The sequence below is a fragment of the Semicossyphus pulcher genome, unplaced genomic scaffold (genome assembly GCF_022749685.1).
Source record: "Semicossyphus pulcher isolate SPU_LCO1_2020_fin unplaced genomic scaffold, fSemPul1.0.p SCAF_8, whole genome shotgun sequence".
Classification (NCBI taxonomy): Eukaryota; Metazoa; Chordata; class Actinopteri; order Labriformes; family Labridae; genus Semicossyphus; species Semicossyphus pulcher.
This window is the reverse complement of record NW_027211759.1, coordinates 19,146,740-19,167,701: the sequence shown is the minus strand read 5'-3', so window position 1 is coordinate 19,167,701 and position 20,962 is coordinate 19,146,740. Positions and strand designations below refer to the sequence as shown.

General features: G+C 43.7%; 2 protein-coding genes across 5 annotated transcripts in view; one reads left to right on the top strand and one right to left on the bottom strand.

Annotated features, from left to right (window-relative positions):
• The window catches only part of magi2b (membrane associated guanylate kinase, WW and PDZ domain containing 2b), a 79,504-nt gene extending 64,425 nt beyond the window's left edge, over window positions 1–15,079 (top strand). For 2 of the 4 annotated variants that reach the window (XM_069686532.1, XM_069686533.1), the window contains 11 exons: window positions 3,080–3,111; window positions 5,871–6,063; window positions 6,174–6,265; window positions 6,695–6,887; window positions 7,803–8,042; window positions 8,874–9,059; window positions 9,324–9,618; window positions 10,238–10,457; window positions 10,573–10,716; window positions 11,061–11,199; window positions 12,083–15,079. In XM_069686532.1, coding sequence (XP_069542633.1) covers window positions 3,080–3,111; window positions 5,871–6,063; window positions 6,174–6,265; window positions 6,695–6,887; window positions 7,803–8,042; window positions 8,874–9,059; window positions 9,324–9,618; window positions 10,238–10,457; window positions 10,573–10,716; window positions 11,061–11,199; window positions 12,083–12,771 — 2,423 coding nt within the window. In that variant the 3' untranslated portion in view covers window positions 12,772–15,079. Of the gene's footprint in view, window positions 1–3,079; window positions 3,112–5,870; window positions 6,064–6,173; window positions 6,266–6,694; window positions 6,888–7,802; window positions 8,043–8,873; window positions 9,060–9,323; window positions 9,619–10,237; window positions 10,458–10,572; window positions 10,717–11,060; window positions 11,200–11,500; window positions 11,613–12,082 lie in introns of all 4 variants that reach the window. The other 2 variants (XR_011309718.1, XM_069686534.1) reach the window with 2 other exon arrangements.
• A 721-nt stretch (window positions 15,080–15,800) lies between these two features.
• LOC138612989 (endoplasmic reticulum-Golgi intermediate compartment protein 2-like) lies at window positions 15,801–20,687 on the bottom strand. The gene is made up of 13 exons (XM_069686542.1): window positions 20,233–20,687; window positions 20,002–20,110; window positions 19,872–19,918; window positions 19,709–19,776; window positions 19,569–19,609; window positions 19,107–19,208; window positions 18,880–18,972; window positions 18,643–18,698; window positions 18,419–18,517; window positions 18,191–18,288; window positions 17,937–18,099; window positions 16,448–16,527; window positions 15,801–16,369 (listed from the first exon to the last, which is right to left on the bottom strand). The coding sequence occupies exons 1-13, from the start codon at window positions 20,336–20,338 to the stop codon at window positions 16,280–16,282; spliced, it is 1,152 nt and encodes a 383-aa protein (XP_069542643.1). The 5' UTR covers window positions 20,339–20,687; the 3' UTR covers window positions 15,801–16,279.
• Window positions 20,688–20,962: the final 275 nt, after the last annotated feature.

Below are 20,962 nucleotides of genomic sequence, written 5' to 3'. Positions count from 1 at the left end.
AAATTGATTTATCGCCCAGCTCCAGTATTAAGTGTACAGCTTTGTTTAAAAGCCTGGATAGAAGACGAACTGTCATACAGCAGCTTTGCAGTTCACATTTTTAAGCTCATATAGTCGTTAGGTCTGCAGTCTCTCTGGTGATAAATTGCCCGGAGTGGAGAGTTAATTTGCATTGTTTCTGAGACGATAACTGAACAATAAAGAAGAATTATAGATACGCTCTCTTTTTTTCTTGGATTGTTTTAATAAGAGGGGAAAACAATCAGTATCTTCTGCGTTTCAGGTTTAATTAATTGAGGTGTGACAAGAATTATTATTGCAGACCTGAAAAGCAATCACAGACTGCAGACTGTGTAATGTTAGTGCTGCTGGGAGGTCTGCAGATTTTTAACCAGACCTGCTTACAGTCTTACAGTCCATTACTGACGACTATTGGAGAGATATTGAAGAGCTGTTGCATGGTCCTAATGAATTGATCATGAACTGTATGTTGTTCAGTGAATTACACTCATTTGATTACGTTAGACAATAAATTCAGTGTTATCTGTGATGTGCAGCAGTGATTCAGGTGTTTTCAGCAGGATTCTGGACAGTGTGTATGTGACTGCACGTCACCATGCATAGATGTGTACGTGAGCAGCTGAGATAAAATGCTGTGGTGCTGAGCAGACGAGCGTCTTATGACCATGCAGAGCCGACATCTGCCACCTGGTGGTTAACCTTTGTAAAGACACACTCACGTTTCACTGTCAGAGGCCCCATTTAAAATGATGCTGAAACTCAATATACAAATGAGACTGCTTAACACATCTCTGTATCATCACACATACACAGACGTGTATTTGGATTAGCACACATACACACAACTTAAAATAGAGATCATTTTAAATGCAGAGCTAAATGCAAATGACCTCCCTTCCCCCCATGATGCATCTGGTCCTTCACCCTCACCAGTTTCTATCAAACAACTCAAGACAACAGCCCCACAGGGAATATCAGCCTGACACACCCGGACCCTCTGTGTGTGTGTGTGTGTGTGTGTGTGTGTGTGTGTGTGTGTGTGTGTGTGTGTCTCTCCTCTGTGCAGGGTGAAAGAGAGGACAAGGTCCTTTACTGTGACTCAGTTGTGTGAAATGTCAGGAATGTTAAAGCATGTTTGTGTCCACCAAAGTAGGAATCTGGTTCAGGAATTTAGCTTCCACACATGATTTCAGATGTGCGACTGAGAGCATCGGTTCTTTGTGTATCGCAGACATGGTGTTAGGCTTCCCCTGCATGTGTGATTGTGTCTGTGTGTGTGTGTGTGTGTGTGTGTGTGTGTCTGACTGCGGTAGTGTGGGCTCTCTGCCAGCTCCACTGAGTTCTGGTCGTGTTCACAGCTCCGTCCCCTGACATCCCGGTTTGAAGCGGAGCCAACCACAGACTAGAGACATTTTGCTCCACCAATGAGCATGCAGACCATGGCTGTGGAGAAAAGCGTGTCAGGCCACACAAGCCAATCAGGCTGATCTGAAGGCCATCCAGAACTCAGCGGGCTAGTCTGAGAGGCCGGTCTGCCAGACTGGCTGACCGCTGACTCGTTGGAGAGCCTCTCTAGTCGCTCATTTGTAATTCATCAGCATTCATCCGCCACACATCCGGCACATTTGCAGATGAATTGTATTAGCATTTAAATCAAGCTTAAGTGCATCTGTGAATATGAGGCTTCTCTTTAATATGAGTGGACAATTTCCTTGTAGTTCCGACTCGTTTCCTTCAGTGATCATAAAAGAAAGTTTCCTCAGAGTGAGTTTTTAATATTCCTCAAAGGCTTCCCTAAAGGCTCGTATTCCCTGCAGAACCTGGTTATTAGTCCCAACCTCCCACAGAGCCCTCCCTCTGCTGCCGCTGTGCTGAATCATTTCAGCACCACAGACAGCTCTCCTCAAACCTCCCTTCATGTTTATGGCATCCATGGAAGGAGGGGTTTTTATTTCTCTTTTTTTTTCATCTTTTGGTGTCATCCTCCTCGCTCACAGACACAGCAGGGACGGAGAACATTCATTTTCAAAATGGAAAAGATTTCCATGCAGAAATGAGGCTATAATTGACCAAATGATGGAGAGTGCTGGATGTAAACAATGTGGGAAAATAAAAGATAAAAGTGTGAGGAAAGGCAGAAGAGAATTTGAATTTTTGTTTGTTATGCACATGGACTGGAAGTGATTGATTGTGTTTCCTATTCCTGAAACAGCCTCCCTCGTTCGCTGATTTTGAAAGAGAGATTTGCTTTTCTGCTCCGCTGCTTAAGTGCTCTGGCCTGAAAACACATGGTATGAGAGAAGCTCCATAAATATCATCCACCCAGTGCTCTTTGACATTTCTCAGGGAATCTTATAAACTGAATAAATATTTAATGTATCGGGATTCTCAAAAGAATATTTTACAAGCGCCCCCGTCTGTTCAAGGATTCATCATCGATGCTGCTGGAGTCGACTGTGCTTGATGAGTGTGTTTTTATGTTTCTATACACATGTGTAAAGATTAGAGCTGCATGTTCAGGCCATTCAGCCCCTGCACGTTATCCCACCATGTTAAATGTATGTATTTGGGTCTCAGCAGCAGAAATGTGTTGCGTGTCTTTGATTCAGTGGAGTCACAGGGGAGCTCTGTTGATGAGACTGTTGTTGTGATGTAGAGTGCTCCCTGCTTCCTACATGAAGATAATATATGACTTACAGAGAAAACTGTGTGTGTGTGTGTGTGTGTGTGTGTGTGTGTGAGAGAGAGAGAGTATTGGGGGAGGGGGTCTGTGCTTTTGCCTGCAGCTAATGATGTAATTATGTTGAAAACAAATGCAACAACCAAACTCGTTTAGGAAGAGTTACACAAACAAAGTCAAAACTGAGGAATATGAAATCAGCACTCTGAGAGTTTTTCACATGTTAAGAGTAAATGATTTAATACTTGTTACAGTAACTCATTTACAGGAACCTTTGCACAGAGCTTCACTTATAGTTGTTTTGCCTGTGTGGTTGTAATTGTCTGTATTTTGTGACAGATTCTCAGCTAACTGTGTTTTTTTCTTCTTTCCTCTCAGGTCACATCTCTCCATGGAAAGCCTCCAAACAGGTACGCTGATTGAATCCCACTGTGTCTCTGCTTGTGTGTTTGACTGGGTAAAAAAAACAGACAGGCGGGGGGTAAAGTGTGCAGATTTGTTTGTTGAAGCGGAGAGGTAAGACAAAAGTGTGCAGGATCAGAGTTTGTCACCGTGGCTCGGCTTTGCTTTATTGTGAAATGAGCCAGCGTGTCCTGACCTGCTCATTGGTTCGTTCACATCTGATGTCACCCCTCACCAGCTGGGGAAGAGCTCTTTAGATTTATACTTTAACTGCACCTGCTGCTGCTTGTACAATCAGCACTCACTCATGATATTTATTCAGAATCAGACAGGATGAATCTCATCTCCTTCTAGTTCAAAGTGTGAATATTGATGTCTGTTTAGTATCACATGGACGCTTGGTCAAATCACTGTTTGTCTTTATTGTAAACTAAGCTTGTAATTATAATTAACATGTTTCTCAACATTATTCTCTGGTGTTTCTGCACATGTCGATTTCACTTCACGGCCTTCATTTCAGTGACATTTGAAAACAGCGTCCATAGAGATGCTTAATGGCTGTAAACATGAAGCCTTTATCTGCAGAGTTTCTGCTAGGCGATAATTTGTTTACTGCCTTGTCCAGGCTTTTCTGCCAATTCTAGTTTGCACATTGAATGGTAAGTAGTCTTATAGACACAACAGCAGCTGCTTCATATCATTATTGTGTGCTGTTTTCTTCCTCACAGTAATATAAGTTCTTATATCTTACATTTGGATGAGTGCTGCAGGTCAGGGCCGTACAGTATATCTGCTGTTTGTTGCCGTGTTGTTTACTCCAGCCTGCGTGGTGTAGTAACACATAAGCTGTTGCCAGCATTGTGGGTCTGTCATTTGTGAACTACGTCTGTGACTTGTTTTTATTGCATATGTTTCTTTCAGTGTTACTTTTTTTGTTTTCACACACAATCCCTTTCCTTAGATAATAAAAGCAATCAGTCATCAACAGGAAGTCTGCTCCAAGTATTCATCCAATAATTACATGTTGAAACTTAAGCAGTCACAGAGGTCTGACACGCCTGTATTAAACATAAGTCCCAAACTTCACTTGGATGTTTTAGCTCCACTGTGCAGAGTGACTTTATGTTGTGACTGTGTTTCATGTGTTCATCCCTTAAAGTCGAGGTGAAATGAAAAATGTCATTTTAATCTTTTTAGATCACATCCCCGGTAATATTGTGCATCTATTTGACAATATAGGACAAAAAAAAACAGAAAATCCATTTTTCTTCTATCAAAATTCGATCATTTTTTCTTCCTGTAAAAAAAAATTTAAAGCCGCAGAGCACCAAGAACGCTCGGTCAGTTAGCTAGCTCTGCGCTGTGGAGAACGTCTGTCTACGCCCACTTCTCAACGATCAAATCAAATCCCTCTTATGATATGTCCCGCCTGCACGTCCTGTTTCACTCGGAAATATGTCACGATACGGAAGCAAGATACTCTCGAAATGCTGTTTCAGCTCGACTTTAAACCCTTAAAATACTTAGAAGTCATTTTTAGTCCAATAATTTAGTTTACAAAACAGTGATGAGGAAACTTGAAGCCTGCGGCGTACATGTGTAAGAGTGGACTTCAGTGAACAAGGAAAAAACTGTCCGGTAGTTAAACATTTGAAATGAAAATGATTTATATTATATTACATATTATATTGTAATTATGTTATATTTATAGATTATTGTTTTTTAAAGAGAGGAGGAAGATTTAGGTTATTGTGGAATAACATATCAGACACACAGATTGTTTTTCATGTGTTTCTTCTTTTAGAGTCAACCAAATATTTAAAAAGAAAAACATTCACAGGCAGCGTGCAGTTTCAGAATATATATTAAATCAGACTGAACTCTAAACAACACTGTGTGACCTCTTTTTTAAGGCGTCAGAGTAACGAGTGCAAACCAGTGGATTGTGGGCACATGGACAGTGTTTGCATCTTCAAAGCACTTGAATTATATCAGAAGGTGTGGTGATTAATGCTACATCATCATCATCCAGTCACATCACTGTTCCTAAAGCCCAGAAACAGAAGAGCCAATCCGAGTGACACGTGAAGACGACAGCTTGAAAATTGGAGAGACATTTCTAAGGAAATCATTTTGAATGTTTTTCATTTGGAAAGTCGCTTTGACGCAGAGGATTAATGATCTCTGTTAATCTGATGTTTCTCTCACAAACAGGCAGCATACTGAGTTATAGCCGGCCCTCTGATGCGCGTGCAGACGTATGTGGTTATTTTGTAGCTGCCTGGTGACGTTTGCTGGTGATTTAAAGTTTAACACGCTGTACAGCTGCGTTTAACTGCAGGATGCAGATTAATCAAGATGTCAGTGCTGCTGCGTTCAGATGTCTGCATGAAGAACCTCATGTTTTAATGCAGGTTAAACTACTGGTTGGGTTAAAATCAATCTTTCATTTTTATCTTATTTATCTGAGCTTTTTCCTTCATTGCTGCACATTTGCTTCAGCGTTTGTTTGTTCACATTGGCTGCAGGTTGACGCCAGAAGTCGACGTGGTTCTGAAACATGAAAGCCTAAGCAGAGTCTCAAACCAAAATACCAACAACTCACTTTGCAGTGCCTCAATTGAATGAACTGCCCACTTGTTGTGTCTCTCCTCCTACCTGTACACCTTGGACACCAAAATAACAGACATATACAGGCAAAGTGAAATCACAGGTCAGGAAATAGCCAAATAGAAGCTTAAAATCTGTTTGGTGTTTTACTTGTTAGTTGCCTGACCAGTGGGACCCACACGGCAGCCCTCAGGCAAACCTGTCTGGCCCGGTTTTGCCACCTGGCACACCTTTCCCAAACCAGCCCCAGCACCGCACTTCTGTGCCGGACTCCACCGAAGGCTTCGATCTCAACAAACCCGACCCCTACGACCTTTATGAGAAGTCGAGGGCCATCTACGAGAGCCGACGTGAGTGAGATCATCAGAGATGGAGGATTACGTTGCTTTAAATTTCTCATTTCAGGGTGATCTGAAATCAAGAAAAGAGTCGTCCTATGATGTCTACATCTGTGTCTCAGGTCCAGAGTATGAAGAGGTGGAGGTGCATCTGCTGAGGGAGAAGACCGGGTTTGGCTTCCGCATCCTGGGGGGAGACGAGGCCGTGCAGGCTGTGAGTCCGGACGCCCGTGACAAGGCTCGTATGGGACGGGCTGGACCACACACATATTTAACCTCATACACAGCAAGCTTGTCTGACCTGCACTTAACCTCAGCTCACACTTCATCCAGTCGCACACATTCAACAAACATACCCCTCCACACACACACAAACACACACTTGTATACAAGCACACCTTGGCTTTCTCACACTGCCCTGACGCTCTAACTGCTCAGTACCTCCCATACTGAAGTAACGCCTTGCTAACCTGTCCATGTGTCAAACAGCATGCAAACTGTGATACTGAGAGAATTTGGCAGCAGAATATTTAGAAGGTGAAAAAAAAGTTACCAAGACCCAAAACCAGCTTACAGTCTGGGTAAAGCCCTTCCATCCTCTCCACCCTCATCTATGCTGCTAATATTGATTGTCTTTGAACAGATTGTTATCGGCGCCATAATAGAGAACACTCCCGCTGAGCGCGATGGGCGGCTTCGACCCGGAGACGAGCTCATTTCTGTGGATAAAAATGTGGTTGCTGGGAAACCGCACAAATACGTAATAGACTTGATGCACGCTGCTGCTCGCAACGGTCAAGTCAGCTTGACAGTGAGAAGGAGAGTGCAAATGCCTGGTGAGGACGTGGCTTATTAACTAGTTCTTTTTTTGTATTGTTTGTTTGTTTGTTTGTTTCACACTTTACTAAACACTGGGGAACATGCTGCACACTTCACTGGCATCAAACTAAAGACACAATCTGTGTGCAAGACCAGCTTCTTCTCACCCACGCATCTTTTCTGTGATAGGAGATCACGCATACATCCATCCCAAGAGACAGCTACCTCAGTAGGACTTCCTGAGAGGCCGACTGGGTTTGCAGGAGAACCTTAAATAACAAACACACACATTAGAATAAACAAAAACATGGTTGACATGCAGGAGGAGTTCAGTGACCGTCCAGTACGCTTCGGAGTCACTTAAACACTTAAAAAGATTGCCTGTTTGCATTAAGAGACTCTCCGTTACAAATAGTGAGAGGAACAAATTTCTGTTTTTTGTTGATTCATGCTTTGCTCATTAAAAGCACTGCAGCAGGCTCTGTGGTCTGTGATGAAATGCAGTGCAATTTAAAAGGCATATACATACACAAGAGTGCAAACAGACGAGCTAAATTTGTCTTTGACAGAGAATCCCTGCCGGAGCCAGAGAGGCACTGTTGCATATAATACAGGCTGCAAATGTTCTTAAAGCTCCTGTGAGGAGTTTTTAACTGGTTATGAAAAGACTAAAATTAATACTGATGCTACAAAAGCCGAGGAGACCATCAGCGAGAAGATTGACTGTTATGTTGTTATTTTTAATGCATGTATCCGCTGACACCGGGTCAGACAAGGCGATTAAAAGCATGCAGTTTCACAGCGAGCGACACGTTTGACTGTTTTAAGCCTCTTTACATTGACAAGCTTTTATAGAAAGAAAAGCCTCTGACAGTCAATCGGTCACCCTGTTTTCATTCACCACATCTCCTCCCATGTTCCCCCTCCTCCAGGTGAACTGTGTCCTGTGAACGGCCGCAGCCCTGGCTCTGTGTCGACACAACACAGCTCTCCACGTAGCGACGCAGCCTCTGCTTCAGGCCCTGCGGCGCTCGCCATCCCCACTGCCACCTCTCCTCCAGAGGGAGCCGCCCTGCAAACCAGTGATGTGGTAATTCACCGCAAGGAGAACGAAGGCTTCGGCTTCGTCATCATCAGCTCCCTGAACAGACCAGAAAACGCCGCCGTCATCAGTGAGTTGCTTCTGTCTCGAGCCCTGAAGGTTGTCTGTAATTTGTGAATCCTGATGAGCAAGGCTCTGTCCTGTGGTGATTGTTTATGAGTTGTTGCTTCTGTTTTTAGTTTAAGTACAATTTTAATAATAATTTTAGATGTATCTATAAGAAATCACATTTTTCACCACATTCTGCCAGTCGTGCTGGTGCTCCATGTCCACAGTCAGAGGTTAAATGTCTATTAAATCTGCTTTCCTGATAACCAGTGGGCTTCAAGTCCCCAAACAATTAATATACTGATTGTTCTTTCTTGTTTGATCCAGTAGTTTGAGAACTTTCATCAGCTCGGGTCATACTGAAATTGACTTGTTTTTTAGGTTTTTATTTATTTTGGTCTTACTTTCATACAGAAGGAGAATTTAAGGAGTCTTTAAAACCTGAATGGAAGTTGTTTCCTTTGCAGAGAAGTTTGATTCTTGACTCAGTGTGGTGTGATCGCAGCCTGAAAATGTTTATACGACTTTTATCTCCACAAAGGCCCAATGCTGCTTTTGGGAACATCTTCTTTAATTGAAAAAACATTCACATACATTTTAAGAAGTGTTTGTCAAACTTCATGTCAGCTCAAAACGAACCATTTTGTTTGGGTGCTATCGTAAAGAATTGAAAGTTGCATGAATTTCTGTGCAGCGATTTTAAAAGGGGGCTGCACTGTTTCCTCCCAAGGCGGGCTCATGTTGTACAACAATTCTAAATGTTATTCTGTCTTTACTTGGTTTTGTTAGTTCTGTTTTGACATCCTTCTTCAGAATTGCCTTTGACAGCCACCTTGTTATTGCCTGTTTCCAGCTGTGCCTCATAAAATAGGACGAATCATCGAGGGCAGCCCCGCGGACCGCTGTGGGAAGCTGAAGGTGGGCGACAGGATCCTGGCTGTGAACGGACAGTCCATCATCAGCATGCCGCACGCAGATATTGTCAAGCTCATTAAAGATGCTGGGCTAACGGTCACCCTGCACATCATCCCAGAGGAGGGTAAGTGCTGCCTGTTTTTATGCGAGTTTTGTAGACAGAGGAAAGCGTCGCACACAAAAGGCATTATGCTTTCAGACAGATCTTTTAGAGTCTTCTAATTATAACCATTATAACATCGCTTCAAGTTTTATAGCAGATAATCCAGACGTGTTGTCAAATACATGTCGGGAACAGAACAGAGCTGCAGTCTTGTTTTTTTTCTCTCTCTGGAGATGAACATTTTCCAGACAGGTAATATGTTCTCTCTCTTTCTGTCCGTCGCAGGGTCTCATTCTGGCCCCAGCTCAGAGAAGCAGAGCCCCATGACCCAGAAACACAGCCCCCAGACCCAGCCCAGCCCTGTAGCGCAGCCTGGCCAAGGAGGCCCCCAGCCCGGCCAAACGGTCACTCAGACAGGTCAAACGCCTGCTCAGCCCGGCCAGATACCAGCCCAGATGAGCCAAACAGCGACTGGCCCTCCTGCACCAGCAGCCTCCCAGTCTGCAGCAGCTGGAAGCCAGCATAGCCCGGTCACCCAGCCCTCCGGCCTCCCTCCGCAGCTCTACCTCCATGATGGCAGGTAAGGCGGCACGGTTTCTTGTTTGGATTCAGCAGCAGCGTTTTGTAACATTCCTGGAGTGTTGTGTGACTTTGTGGCTGCGCGGAGAGAGACGGGAAGAAGATGGAGCAGCGTTTATCAAAGGTGACAGATATAGAACTTTGTGTGAGGATAAGGGTGTGCCATTCTCTCCCTGCAGGCCAGTACATTGACAGCTTTCGTCCCAGTCAGACCCTCCTCCCAGACTGGTTCCTGCTTTCTTGCGTAACACCACTTAGCTCCTACAGTGTCAGTGAATAATTTACCTAAAGGTATCTCCTCTATAATGCAGGAACAGAGCGATCAGCCCCTTTCCTTGTCAAAACTACGAATGAGTGAGTGTGTGCAAGTGAGTCTCAGACTGTCGTAGGATTTATGCCCATTGTACTACAGAAAAGTCTCCATCCTTTCTGTGCTACACACTCATTTTTACACTCTTTATTCTAACGACTAACTCAGCTCAAATCGTACTTCAGGGACACTGTCCACTGTCACAAGAGAAGACATGTGGAAACGTGATGCAGTAGGACCCCTCCTCCTTTAATGCTTTTTACAATGCTCTCTCCATCATGGAATAAGCCTCTCCAATGATTCCTCACAGGTCAGAGGTCAAAGCCAGACAGGACGTCAAACCTGACTTCCGCCATCCTCCGTTCACTGATTACAGGCAACCTCCAGTAGACTATCGTCACCCACCGGTCACTGATTACCGGCAGCCCCCGACGCTGGACTACAGACACCCTCCTGGTCTGCTGGACTTCAGGCAGCATCCTGCAGCTGCACAGTTCCCTCTGGGGATCCCTGCTGACTTCAGACCACAGGTACAGCTCGACCAAGAACGGCCGGTTCAGATTGTGTAGATGGTGTTTTGGCCTTTTTGTTCTAAATCGTTGGTGGATATGGTGCATTTAAAAGTTGTCTACATTTCCCCCACAGGACTATGATTACTTCACGGTGGAGCTGGAGAAAAGTGCGAAGGGTTTCGGCTTCAGTATCCGCGGCGGCAGAGAGTACAAGATGGACCTGTTTGTGTTGCGGCTCGCCGAGGACGGTCCTGCCATACGTAACGGAAGGATGAGGGTGAGATGACATGAATGAGATCATGAAAACTATAACACAGTTAAAAGGCTTTGAAGGAGACGACTGGAGCGACTGTCAGAGAGAGGTTGTTGAGAGATCATGGGGCAGATTTAGCTTCTAGTTTAGGAAAGCAGAGAGTGAGTATTTATAAGTGCGTGTGAAACATTGACTGGGTAACCCCCTTTTCAGCATCGACTCCTGTTAAGGTGCACTTGAACAAGGCACTTAATGGCACTTATTCCCTCGTTGCTCCAGCTTCTCACTGGATGTGTAGAGAAGTCAACTTTGCGTGGATAAACAGAGGCTGACAGAAATCGACCCTGTCCTGTGTGTGTCTCCTGCAGGTAGGGGATCAGATCATAGAGATTAACGGAGACAGCACTCGGGACATGACTCATGCCCGCGCCATCGAACTCATCAAGGCGGGAGGCCGGCGGGTCAGGCTGCTGCTAAAGCGAGGCACGGGACAGGTGCCAGAATATGGTGGGTTTTTCCAGGAAGGCTCAAAGTAAAGTCTCTAAATGTGCTCGCTTCTTTTGTCTCTGACATGATCTCTTTATCACTTTCAAACCTGAGATTCATTGTTACTGTAACTGTAACCTTTGTTCCCTGCTAAGCCTTTTATCTTTTAGCATTTTAACATGCATTAATATCCGTCTGCATTTTTACTCCTCACTCTACATCTTCTGTTCTGTCTGAAATACAACTTGTCTATATGTGAAGAATAACAACCTGCTTTTTCAGTGCTTTCCCCCTTCTGCTCTAATTCTAATGATCGGTATAGGCTTTTTACTTGCCTTCCCTCAGGAATGGTACCTTCCAACCTCTCCATGTGCATGAAAGGTGACACACTAAGCTCCCCCTATTTCTTCCTAATGGGCCACTCTAAAGACACGGTTTGTGAAAAAAACTGCATGTCTCTCTTCATACTGGTGATTAATATCTGTGCAGTGTAGCTGTGCTCTTGGTAAGCATGCGTGTGTGCACGATCGTGAGTTTACGCATGGGAAAAGAGCAGCCATGTGTGCGTGTGCTTGTGTGTGTCGTAGTTAGAGAGCAATATGGTTAGAAGTGACCCTCCGGATGATCTATTATCACCCTGAAGATGGCTGTGAAGTAGACTGTGTGAAATCAATCTGCTCAGGATCAGTCTGTCACACAATCAGAAGTATGTTCATTAACGAATCTTGACTAGTCACGTGTCATAGAGGCCGACATGGTCGCATGCAGGTTTGCCTTATTTTATAGAAGGATGCAGCGTTTAATTGTTACTGTGTGCGCCTTTGTTTCTCTCTATGCATGGGCATGCCGCTTTGTGCCACTTTCAGTTCAGTCCACCTGAGCCTGTTTTCTTCTTCCCTGACAGACTGTGCCGGCCCCTGGGATTCCCTTTCTACAGCCCACTCTGCCCTGCAGGAAGTGACCCCAGAACCCCGCCCAAATCCATCGCTCTCATCCCATCCAGCCTCAGCCCCAGAGTCCCCTCATCAGCTCCCTCTAGAGGCCACAGTGTGCATGGCAGACAAAGCTCCACAGCTGACAGACCACAGCTCCATCAGAGGGGCTACAGGTGGCTGGTCCACCCAGCAGAAGTGCATCATCAGGGGGCAGGGAACCCCTCAGGGGTCTGGAGAGGTTGACTGTGGACCAGGAGACAGACTGGCCCGGGCTTTGCCTCCTAAAGCCGTCCTGGGGAGATCTGTTGAAAGAAGAGAGAGGCAGAGGGACACTTGCTCCCCCTGCTGTGAGAGAAAGGGTCTGCACTCTCAGGCGGTGAGCACTGTCTGGCCCTGGGACCAGTATGTGAGTTTGAATGGAGCCGCTCCAGGTGGTGGAGACGGACATGTCAGCCTCCAGGAGAGGCTGGTGTCCAGAGGTCTGTTCCCCAGAGAAGATGAGCGAGCCATCGGTCACAGTGGGCTTTGCTGCCCCTCTAAAACCCTGGAGGACCCTCATACGAGGAGCGCAGCAGCCTCCCCTGGACCCTGGAACGTCCCCGGGTCTGACAAACTGCCTGGCACCCTGAGGTCCTGGACCTCCACAGTAAGCAGGTAGATTGGATCTTGCTGGTCTGGGCCGGATCACACTGTCAGGCTCCTAAAACCTCCTTCACCCTCTCATTCTTTCCAGTTTTCTCCTCTGTGTACTCCTAAGATCATTCTTTATGTTCCATTTGTTCTGATGAGATAATTACTACACCCACCACCTTAAAAACAGAGGAACTTTCACAGCTCTTGTAACATAAACTCAATATGTCGGCATGTTGGACCCTTTGATGCGACAGATAGTGCCGCGATCACAGATGGAGCGGTGACGCCTGCCTCAGAGTGGAGCTGTGCTTTCATCATGTACCTTTAACTGCTCGACCGTGTCTGCTCAGATTAGTTAGCGCAGCGTAACCTCAGATGGAACAAGGTTCCTCGCAGGACAGAGACATATGTTCATCTAAGAGATTTACTTTTGCTCCATTTTCTCTGTGCAGCAGGAAGAGTGAGACGACAAATCTGTCAGAGGGAGGCAGACACTGAAACTCCTGGAGGACATGGCACTGACCCTAGTGACAGCCTGGTTAACCCAACATATGTTAGAGCTCACATGCCTACCAATATATCATATACTGTAAATGTAAAGATGTGACAAATATGTACATTTGGTTATCTCAAAAGCAGACCTGTTGGTGTTTTTGAGGCCGTGTTGTAGTTAGAAACATTGTAAAGAAAAGAGAAAAACCAGGACAGTATTTTAGGATGAATATTTCCATGGCCTCGTGTATAACTACATATCAAAGACTGTGCAAGTCACCAAACGCAGACCGCTACGGGAGGCAGTGGTCGTGTGCATGGATACAAACCACCATGTTGTTACACAGGGACTCACATGTCTTTCAGAGGTAGAACATAGAGAGGACTTCCTCTGCGGAGCTGACAGGTTGGTACTCATGCGAGACAAAAAGGGTTTTTTCTCCATCAAATTGAACTTTCGAGTGACTGAAAACAGTCGGCTTAGTAAGAACTCATAACACTGTTCTGAGTTACGTACACCACTTGATCACAACATGCAGACATTGTGCAGAATTATAAGATGTGTTGTTTTCATTTAATGCTCAACTGAAGACTTTTGTCCAGTCTATATTTCCCATTTCTATGCCTTTTACTGTGCTACGTGTACCACATCACTGTGGGAGAGGGGCATCGGTGTGAGCAAGAGGAGGCCGATGGTTATGAGGTGGGGCGGAGTGCCTTACTCAAACTAATGCAGAGCTTGTTTCGGGAACTAAATGCAAAGTAGATGTTAGCGACCACGCACACATATCAGCAAACTGTTTCCTTCTGACTTAACACCGAGCAGTATTTACAGTTATCTCGATGCACTCTCAGCTTATCAGTGTCAATGATTGCCCTCGTCCCCTCGTGCCGAAAGGGGATCAGATGTAGCCTGTAGCATTACATCCTCTCCTGGGAGAGCGGAGAACCCTTGTTTCAGATGAGTCTCATTTCAGCTTTATTTGTCTTTAATGTAAAGAAAACAGGTCGAGTTCTCAGCATCGAAGGCAGAACCAGTGCTCGCTAAATCTTAACCCCAGACTTTGATCACAGTTTTGATCCTCTTCAGAGTCGAGGCGTGCTGCTGCTGAACCGAGAGGTACCGGTCACTCTTGCATTTCTCCATGTTGATATCTATTTCTCTCAACAAGACGACAGCTCTCAATAGAAATTAATCACCAGTGCTTTTGAGTTTTGGAGGATCAGGCGACTTTTAAAAAATAATCACAACACAGTGCGACTGACTGCAGCATGAAAAGACAGGCCTGCTGGTAGACTGGTACTAAAGTGAGACACTGAGCATCAATCAGCTTCAAGACGGATCTTGACCCCTGGTGTGTTCTCAGTAGAACATGGTCTGGATGTTTCTCAGCTGTGGTTCATGTGATGAACGTTTTAGCGAGGAGCTCGGGAACATGCCGTAGGCTGTAGAAACTGTTTGTACAAATGTCAAAGTTCAGAACAGGTTGAACGAGTTTATCATCCAGCCCTCTGTCTCCGTCCAGGCCGCCCCCCTGCCTGCTGTGAGTGATTTTGTATTCAAAAACAAAAAACTGCTTTATTGAACCTGTGAAGGATGGCACGTTCATGAATCCCCATTGAGATCAAGTATAACTGTGTAGTGTTAATTGTGTACTATTCACCTTGTACAGCTGTATTCCTACAAATATGGTTTACTGTATCATTGATACTGTAGTTTCAAAGACGTGAACAACTATTTTTATGAAATGCGACAGTACTGATATATAACATTTTGCTAAAAAACAAAAAACTTGTTTACTGAAAGATATTCTGAAATACTGTCAAATAAACTCTTGACATGGTGTAAAATATTCTTTTGTAGAGACTGTTTTACTTGAAAACAATTATTCTGCATCAGCGTATTGTTACAGTTAACCCGGGCAGAGATGGTACAGAGACTCTCAGAGTGAAGCTTTGCTGTGTTTCAGTGTTTAAAATTATTCTTGGTTGGGCAACACAAGATATTTGAAGACCTAACCTACTGAAATATCTGATTCAGGCATTTTTCAATTGCTATGGACCAAATGATTAATTAATAAAGAAAAATAACACATATTAATCAATTCTGAAAACAATTGTTAGTTAAAGCCCTGGTGAGGCTATACCACAGACCACGCTGATAAATGATGAATCTAAAACAAGTTGAAAGTGGATATTATTAGAGATAGACCGATATGTTTTTTTCAGGGCCGATACCGATTATTAGTAGTCAAGGAGGTCGATAACCGATATTTGAAGCTGATATTCATTTGCAGTAAAAGTGAAAATATTGGCGTCAAAATTTTGAATAATACAAACTCCAACACTTAACTTTGTTTAAATGCCTTTAAGCATATGCATCAGAGCCAAAATTAACCCTGTTTTAAATTGATCTCTTATCAGCCTTCGGATAAAAAAAAAGGCAGATGCCGATATGCGTCAATATATCGGCCCGGCCGATAATCGGTCTATCCCTAGATATTATTTAACAGATCAGCCTTTTGTGAGAGTTATTTACAAATAAGAACACTTGAGGAACAATTTAAAAGCCGTGCTCACCCACACAGGTTTATTCATTGTTGCTGGTAAGATGTCTTCACAGTTAAGCAGAGGAAACCTGAACGTTTTCTGACGTCAGACATCATGACTGAATCATAAAAAAATGAAACAGATGAGTCAGGGGGATGTCAATCAAATGCATAAGCCTGAGAAAAGCTCTAATAACCCGGGATAAGTCTGTGGGGTGAACCGTGAGAGCTCTGACACTCTGATCTGTTTAATGAAGTCTGATCTACAACAATGATGTTCAGTCGTCCTGGTTCATGTCTCCAGGTAAAGTGACCGATCGTTGATGGATGCATTGATTAAAGTCCTTCAGTTGTGTCTGAAGCTCACACACATACCCTATAAAAAAGTATACAAATATTTACACATTTCCGTAATAAAACAACTTGTAAACATTTTCCCAGCATCTCCTTGCTGCGTGGTGAGTTGGGCCGAGATGGTGAGTCAAGAGTTCATCATTGGTTGAAGTTTTCTGTTGGAGCCGAGGTGTTGCTGTTCACCTGCTCGATCACAGGAGCCTCTTGAGGAGCCTCCTGAGGATCCCCCTGAGAAAAAGCAACACAATGATGGAGATAAATTTCGATTCAGACTGAAAGGCACCTGCAGGGTTGTTGGCGGCTTACCTTCAGACGTTTGTAGATTCCCATTTGGAAACGACAGCAAATACAATCAACCAAGAAGCCCACTGCGCCGTGAAGCATGCCTACAAGTGAGAAAGAAAATCCAACTGACTGTAGAAGCTGAAGCTCAGGAGGGTTTAGGTGAAGTGAAAACAAATTGGTTAAAGTTGTTCATTTAAATAGCTGTTGCTTTCATGTCAGAGACGATGTTCAGCACATAATACAAGAAACATATGGAAAATAAAAGTCCCCTGTGACAGGTAGAAATTAAAGGTCAACCTGCCGTCTGCATACGGGTTTTTCTTACTAAACATTTTTTAATGCAGTCGTTAAATCAAGACTATCGGTGCTCGTAGATTAAGGTTATTTGATATTCTCTATTTTTTGTTTCACTGCTAAAATACTGCCACTAATATCTTTTACACATTATTGAAGTTTTTTCCCTTTTTAAGATGTTTAAATCCAGTTTAAAGCGTGCTTCCTCTAAACATCAGTGGATCCTGAAAACTTGGTGCAAACCTCCATCAGGCCCGCGGGACGCAACAACCAAACAAGAATGTTTAGATAAGAGTGAAGGTCAGCCCACACAAGCCTCTGTTCACATGACTGAAGACACTCAGAAGATGTCTAACAGCCCTGCACCTCTGTCACTCAGTGTAACTCATCCAGCTCATGTATTGACCCTTTACCTCCAGCATTTTAAGCAGGTGTTACAGGAGCAATTCGCCCCTGGAAAAAGCCACTGTCAGTCAAAGCTGGTGTTCTCTGTAATCCATAGAAGCAATAATATTTGAAATTGGCGCCATAGCTGTGGAGAAAGTTGTACAAACAGCTTGTAGTTTCGCCCATTCTTCATTCCTACAACACCCAGGGTGCATTGCGCCCCTCCCTCTGAAAGGAACAGAATCTGAAATACGACGAGAATATACCGGTGGATTGTCTAAAAACTCTTCAGGTCTGCAGCCTACATTTCAAACCTGACGACTTTGAACGACACATGACATCGGAGGCGTGCGTCCTCCGCCTGATGACGCGTTTTACGTAGTCTGGCGGAGGTTTTCCAGGGCCCACTGGAAAAGCGGATAGCGTCCTCCAAAGGCATTTTTTTCTACCATTATGGCATCAGCTGTCAAACACTTTCACTGACAGAGTTTTCAAAACAATCCTGGCTCACAGCTGCATTACTGTGCAAAAATAAAATGTGTCTAAAAGAAAATAATGCTCAATAAATGTATAAATAAATGTATACTGTGATAAATGCCTGATCTGAACTGCATATAACAACTGTAACTGAAAGAATAAATTAAAACAACCCCAAAAGCTGCCCAGTGATCAGAAAAGCATCTAAAATTGCTGCTATATTATGACTGCAGAACTGAAAGTCAGAGCTGAGACATGATAAAGCTGCAGTGTGCAGTCATTTACACACGTACCCGACACTAAATGAAGCATATTAGCAGCTCAAAGTGCTTCTCAGACAGAGTTTTTGTACCTGTGGTAGAGAAAATGCCTCCGATGATGCCACAGAGTCTGACAAGAAACTGCCAGAACGGCATGTGCTGCTCGGTGACTCTGACCATCAGTGAGCTGATGTCGTATTTCATGAAGATCCCTGAGATTCCGTGGCTGCCTATAGCGTGGTTTATCACTCGTTCCTGCAGGACGACAAGAGGAATACAAACATGCTCAGCATACTGACACATGGCACACTACACTAACACAAACTTCTTCAAAGACTAAACTCACCCGCTCAGTGACAGAGTACTGATGTGTGTCTGCAGAGATCTTGTGGGTGTTCAGTTTGGTGGGCACGATGGTGATGAAGTACTGAAACATGTGGTCAGCTAAAGATAACAACAAATGTTTGTCATCTGTCTATTTTCTGTACAAGATTTAAATGGTATATAAAAAAACAAAGACCTGCACTTCAATGAAAATTAAGATTAAAAAAAAGATTAAAGTACGCAGACGTACAAACAGGAGTGACTTTCTCCGTGCCGTCCAGAGGGCTGATGATCCCGGGAATCGCTTCTCCAAAGGAAAGGTGGTCGATCCGGTGAGAAAAGTTATATGCTGAAACACAGCGACACAACCAAACACATATTAATAATCATCACCATGAGAATGCATTATCTCATGTTTCAAAGCTACTACATTTTTATATCAAGTATAATTAAAGTACAAGATAATGCACTTACAGTCATGGCTAATGAGAGCAGACAGATGTGCGTGGCCTCTTGGATGTGGGATGGACCTGTGCAGGGATGAAAAGTTTCTGTTCTGTGTCTCAACCATTACAATGATTTAGTTTTATAACAATGTTATCACATGCACAGGTGTAATTCTTGTGTTGTGTTCTGATTGATGAAAAACTATTAAATCTGTCTTATTAGAACATGGGTTTAAAAAAAACAAAAAAACGTGTAGATACATACTTTCCAACAGTAATGTGGAAATTTCCTGCCACCTTGTTGACATACATATGTCCATATATCCTGCAGGCACCAAGTGAACTTTTCTCCTCCTCACTGCGAGGGGGAAAAGGAGCAATGAGACGTTAAGCGAAATATCTTATCACAATATATGCTAGATGGAACACTCCTTTGTGATTACAAACATTTTTAACCAAGCATAAAAGGGCCTAATTTTAGGGCACTGGTACCTTTGAGGCGGATCAGGAGGAGGTCTATTGATTGCAGCCTTGAAGAGCACATCCTGGAGAGCGTGCTCCACCCTCAGACGGTCCTGAATGTGCAGAAGTGTCCTGACAGGGAAGGACAGAAATGTTAAGCAAACAATAAGACAAAACACACAATAAGCTAAAACAACATTTTAATTTTAGGTATTTAATCTACATTCACAACATGTAAAGAACACCAACCTGCTTGTTGGTGCACAACTAGTCAGGTAAAACCAGTATTCCCAAGTTTATTTACTGTTAAGGTTTAGTAAGCAAACAGCATTAGGTGTCCTTTAGAGTTACTTGCAATGCTACCAATAATCTGCTGATTGTCCTGTATAAACTATATCGAAGCTAGACACTGCACTGGTCGACACATAATGCCACTATTCTCCTTTAAGAGGTGTTACATGTTAGGAGGTGTAATGCAAGTTATACTCTTACATGTGCCATAATCTTTGTTGTGGAGTGAGATCAAAGTTGACCTGAAAATAAGACAACACAGATCAGCTGAGCATAAATGAACAATTTACATAATTCTCTCTTCATAATACAGATTAATGAATGAAGTCGCTCATACTCACTGGTTCATATGTTAAGCTGTCAGTAAATACCATAGTCTCTGCAAGATCCAGGACATCAGCACCTATGTCTGCATTACACCATACATAAGAGTTAAAACACCTTTCTCAAACACATGAATACGTGCTTATGCTAGAGCTGAGAATTGTTCATTTTTGAACTTACGATTGCATCTCATGGCCACTGTGATGTCAATATTTATCTTCATTTTACTGTGAGAGAAGAGCAGATGCAGTTAGGAAACACGGGCACAGGTTTGAGGCACAACAAACACCCCTCTTTGTGTAGCTCTTACCTGCTGAAGTCTTTGTCCACCTCATACTCATACTTCATCCATGTGTCTCTGTACACAAAGAATTCCAGGAAGGCAAGGATAGCCATGAGAGTGAATGCTAGCAGAGACACTAGTAGAGAGAGTATCAAAATAAGTCACAGTGACATAACATATACTCCCTTTGCGTAGGGGGAGGGCGTGAGTAGGAATTGATGGCGAGCTATAATTTGAGGCTTTGAGGTGTCTGTATACCTGTCCCTCCGCTGGCTGAAGATTCCACATAGCTCTCGGGCACTTTGGGGAAAGCGTCCAGCTCCTTCACCAGAGTTAGAGCCTTCTTTTTGGTCAGTCTCCTCATTTTAGGAGCAGCGGAGACTTAGCTTCAGGTGACTTCCTCATACAGTTAATGTTTTCTAGCGGCTGGTTAGTAAACGTCGGTTGTTTCGGGTGACGACCGTTGAGCAGTGTGTAACGTTCAGTCGCGTGGAGTTCTGCTCTGTGCTGACGTCGAACATGACAGCTGTTAGCAACTGAGCTAACGTAAATGACAGCTAAAGAGCTATCTTAGCCGGCTTAAACATGATTACGGGCGACTGGACTAAATGACTGAAATATTACTGTACCATCTGCTCAGTCGACCGTAAGAAATTACTGTTTTCACAGCCAAACATCAAGAAACATGCTATCTGTGGTAAGTGTGCTGTGAACTAAATAGCTACCGTGTCATTTGACCCCATTGTCTTAAAAAACGGCCTCTATTTGGACGTAGCGCCCTCTGGTGGGAGCTAAGGCCAAATGCCGGCAAGTTACTTCGATAGATGTTCCTTTCATAGTTTAAAATGATATAGGAATATATACAGGAATTATATTAAATATGAGTTAAAACTGTTAAATATATAAAAAGAGTTAGGTGTTAGCATTTTTTTCTACTGCTTCTGATCCAACCAAGACTGGATTACCAACTGGTTAGAGCATGTACCTG